The sequence below is a fragment of the Macaca mulatta genome, chromosome 14 (genome assembly GCF_049350105.2).
Source record: "Macaca mulatta isolate MMU2019108-1 chromosome 14, T2T-MMU8v2.0, whole genome shotgun sequence".
In the NCBI taxonomy this organism is placed as follows: domain Eukaryota; kingdom Metazoa; phylum Chordata; class Mammalia; order Primates; family Cercopithecidae; genus Macaca; species Macaca mulatta.
Genome location: NC_133419.1, coordinates 117495268 through 117499221, shown reverse-complemented (window position 1 = coordinate 117499221; position 3954 = coordinate 117495268). Strand labels below are relative to the sequence as shown.

The window sequence follows — 3954 nt, the reverse complement described above, 5'->3', positions numbered from 1 at the left end:
TGTTGTATTAGCTATTATAAGTAGTCTAGAGATTTAAAGTACGTGGGAGGTTGTGCTTAGGTTATATGCAAATACTATGCCATTTTATATCAAGGACTTGAGCATCCATGGATTTTTTTGTCCTGGAATCAATTTCCCATGGAGACTGAGGGAGGACCCTACTACCCACTTTGCAAGCAATGTCTTCTTTAATGTACTGAACCATCGCATTGCTCAGAGGAGAGACTGAGGCTGAGGGCTTTGAATAACTAGACCAAGGAGGCACAGCTTGGGAGTGGGACATGAAGCACACTACAATTAACCCTTTCAGGATAAGGCCCTGTCTCCTGCACCCATCTGCCCAAAGGCTCTCCAGCGCCCCCTCCTCTTGGGTGTACCTTGACAAGAGACCTAGATTTTAGCTCCCTATGCTATCTGCTGCCCTGGATGGTCCCACTCTAGTGTCTGGTGCTCTGAGATGGAGTCAGCATTAGTGGCAGATGTGGAGATTGGGGGGAACTCTCTTCACTGGGGCAGACAGAGGAGATGTGGACTTTGCCCCCCATGAGCCTGGCACAAACCCAGAGCCGCCAGCAGAGCCTCGAGGCATCAGTCCCGGGCTCAGGGGCTCCTCAAGGTGTTTCTCTCACCGTTTTCCGCTCCCCTCCTCCTTTCCACGCTGAGGTTGGTAGTGGGGGTGCCTATGCACAGAACAGCCACTACTTCTAACTATCGCCTAAGCCCCGGTCTGCTGTCAGCTTCCACGTAGTCTCAGGGTCACAAAAGTCCAAGAGGCCTCTTCGGAATGTGTCACCTTCCAGCGTGGAGTCACACTGGGGAAGGAGGTGGGGAGGGCAGCCGGGAGGGCAGTGGTAGGGAGAGAGTTTAAATGTCTGGCTGGCTCTGAGCTTCAGTCAGTTCCCACAGCAGCGCAGGTGAGCTCTCCTGAGGATCTCTTCATCAGCTCCCCTGATTGTAGGGAGGATCCAGGGTGGCAGGAAACTCCTCCAGCCCAGCAAGGAGCTCAGGATGTTCCTGAAGGCCGTGGTCCTGACCCTGGCCCTGGTGGCTGTCACCGGTGAGTACAAGCTATCTTCGGATGGGGCTCTTAGGCGGCTGCTCTGAGTGGTGCAGGATGGAAGTTGGGCCAAAGCAAAAGGACACTTCTGAGTGCCCATCAGCCCCCAGCTGGACATGAGGTCTGCCTGGCTGCCAAGTGGCTCACGGGAGAGCTGGCCCAGTCCCAGTGGTGGGCCCACTGGCATTGGTGCTATACCAGTTTCACATATCCCTGTGGCTTCCAAAAAGCTAAGCCCAGACAGGGAAAGTTGCAGATTGGGCACCCCCGCCATCATCCAGTCTGCAGCTCAGAGCTGGAGCAGAGGGGCCACGAAGAGACAGGGTCTCATGAATTCTCTGTTACCACCCAGGAGCCCGGGCTGAGGTCAGTGCTGACCAGGTGGCCACGGTGATGTGGGACTACTTCAGCCAGCTGAGCAGCAATGCCAAGGAGGCCGTGGAACATCTCCAGAAATCTGAACTCACCCAGCAACTCAAGTAAGAGGGAGTACAGTGTGCGGTGGTGACAAGGAGTTCTTAAAGACCATGCAATGTATTGGCAAGGGTTGAGCTTAGAGTCAGGAGCCCTGAGCTTAGGATACCCACTGCCCTGCCACTAACTGGCTGGGCCTCTGAACCTAGGATCCACATATGTAAACTGGAAGGTTGGATCGAATCATCCCTGCGATGTCCTTTTGCTTTGATGTTCTAGAGTTTGACGAATGGCCACATCCTATCATTTGGGCTCACGGAAGAAAGGGAGGGAGGAAAATGTCATGTGAGCTGATTTCTAATACGTTTCAGAAAGACAGGCCCCACTGGAATCAAGGGGAGGGAGCTGGGAATATTTGGGAGGCCCCTGGGCACAGGCAAGGAAAGCAGCACCTTGTGTCGCTGGAAGACCCCGGCAGAGGTCAGGAAGACAACATTCTGTTACATAACGTGATCCTATGTTGCAGCACACCCCCTCAGGGAAGGACCCCAAAGTCCCACCCTCTGCAGACAAGGAGGGGAAAGCAAACTGCTGGAGGTGACATGATGGGTAGATTCTGAGGCAAAGTCTGTGGGAGATACCGAGATAGAAATTCAGTGTCATAACTTAGTCTGTGACAGCCATCCTCTCCAATCTGAACCGCCATAGGGAGGGTGAATTTGGTATCCCTGAGCACTCACCTGTCCTAGCAAGTGTGCATAAGGTGAGTGGTATACAAGCAAAGTCTTGCCACGTGAGTGCCAAGTGTAACGTGGCCTCCTTGTGCCCTTCCCCACAGTGCCCTCTTCCAGGACAAACTTGGAGAAGTGAACACTTACGCAGGTGACCTGCAGAAGAAGCTGGTGCCCTTTGCCACCGAGCTGCATGAACGCCTGGCCAAGGACTCGGAGAAACTGAAGGAGGAGATTCGGAAGGAGCTGGAGGAGGTGAGGGCCCGGCTGCTGCCCCATGCCAATGAGGTGAGCCAGAAGATCGGGGAAAATGTGCGAGAGCTGCAGCAGCGCCTGGAGCCCTACACGGACCAGCTGCGCACCCAGGTCAACACGCAGACTGAGCAGCTGCGGCGCCAGCTGACCCCCTACGCACAGCGCATGGAGAGAGTGCTGCGGGAGAACGCCGACAGCCTGCAGACCTCGCTGAGGCCCCACGCAGACCAGCTCAAGGCCAAGATCGACCAGAACGTGGAGGAGCTCAAGGAGCGCCTCACGCCCTACGCCGACGAGTTCAAAGTCAAGATCGACCAGACCGTGGAGGAGCTGCGCCGCAGCCTGGCTCCCTATGCTCAGGACGCACAGGAGAAGCTCAACCACCAGCTCGAGGGCCTGGCCTTCCAGATGAAGAAGAACGCCGAGGAGCTCAAGGCCAGGATCTCGGCCAGTGCGGAGGAGCTGCGGCAGAGGCTGGCGCCCTTGGCCGAGGACATGCGTGGCAACCTGAGGGGCAACACCGAGGGGCTGCAGAAGTCGCTGGCAGAGCTGGGCGGGCACTTGGACCGGCATGTGGAGGAGTTCCGGCTCCGGGTGGAGCCCTACGGGGAGAACTTCAACAAAGCTCTGGTGCAGCAGATGGAACAGCTCAGGCAGAAGCTGGGCCCCCATGCGGGGGACGTGGAAGGCCACTTGAGCTTCCTAGAGAAGGACCTGAGGGACAAGGTCAACTCCTTCTTCAGCACCTTCAAGGAGAAAGAGAGCCAGGACAACACCCTCTCCCTCCCGGAGCCCGAGCAGCAGCGGGAGCAGCAGCAGGAGCAGCAGCAGGAGCAGGAGCAGGAGCAGCAGCAGGAGCAGCAGCAGCAGCAGGAGCAGCAGCAGGAGCAGCAGCAGGAGCAGCAGCAGCAGCAGGAGCAGCAGCGGGAGCAGCAGCAGCAGGAGCAGCAGCAGCAGCAGGAGCAGCAGCAGGAGCAGGTGCAGATGCTGGCCCCTTTGGAGAGCTGAGCTGCCCCTGGTGCACTGACCCCACCCTCGCAGACACCTGCCCTGCCCTGCCACCTGTCTGTCTGTCTGTCCCAAAGCAGTTCTGGTATGAACTTGAGGACACATGTCCAGTGGGAGGTGACACCACCTCTCGATATTCAATAAAGCTGCTGAGAATCTAGCCTCAACTGGTTGCCAGATGACTCCTCCTTGCAGCTGGGGAGGTGGGGAGGTAACCATGACTGGGCAGAGCTTAGCAGCGGCCTGGCAGGAGACACCCAGGATTGGGGAGATGAGACTGCAGGAGAGGTAAGGGCAGGGTGTGCTGGAGGCGAGTGTACGGGGAGTCCTCTAAGGGGAGGCAGAAAAAGATATTACAAATTATCCCAAGTCAAAATATGCAACCCACTTATATTCATTTAGCCAACAAATATACATTGAATGCCTCCGATGCGCCAGTCATTGTTCTAGGCACCCGACAACCAGCAAACAGTGTTTGTGGAGCCGTGT

The 3954-nt window shown here is 56.5% G+C and overlaps 1 protein-coding gene across 1 annotated transcript; it reads left to right on the top strand.

Annotated features, from left to right (window-relative positions):
* Positions 1-562: 562 nt before the first annotated feature.
* On the top strand, positions 563-3632 carry APOA4 (apolipoprotein A4). Its single transcript, XM_028834005.2, has 3 exons — positions 563-1057; positions 1410-1536; positions 2310-3632. The coding sequence occupies exons 1-3, from the start codon at positions 1009-1011 to the stop codon at positions 3463-3465; spliced, it is 1332 nt and encodes a 443-aa protein (XP_028689838.2). The 5' UTR covers positions 563-1008; the 3' UTR covers positions 3466-3632.
* Positions 3633-3954: the final 322 nt, after the last annotated feature.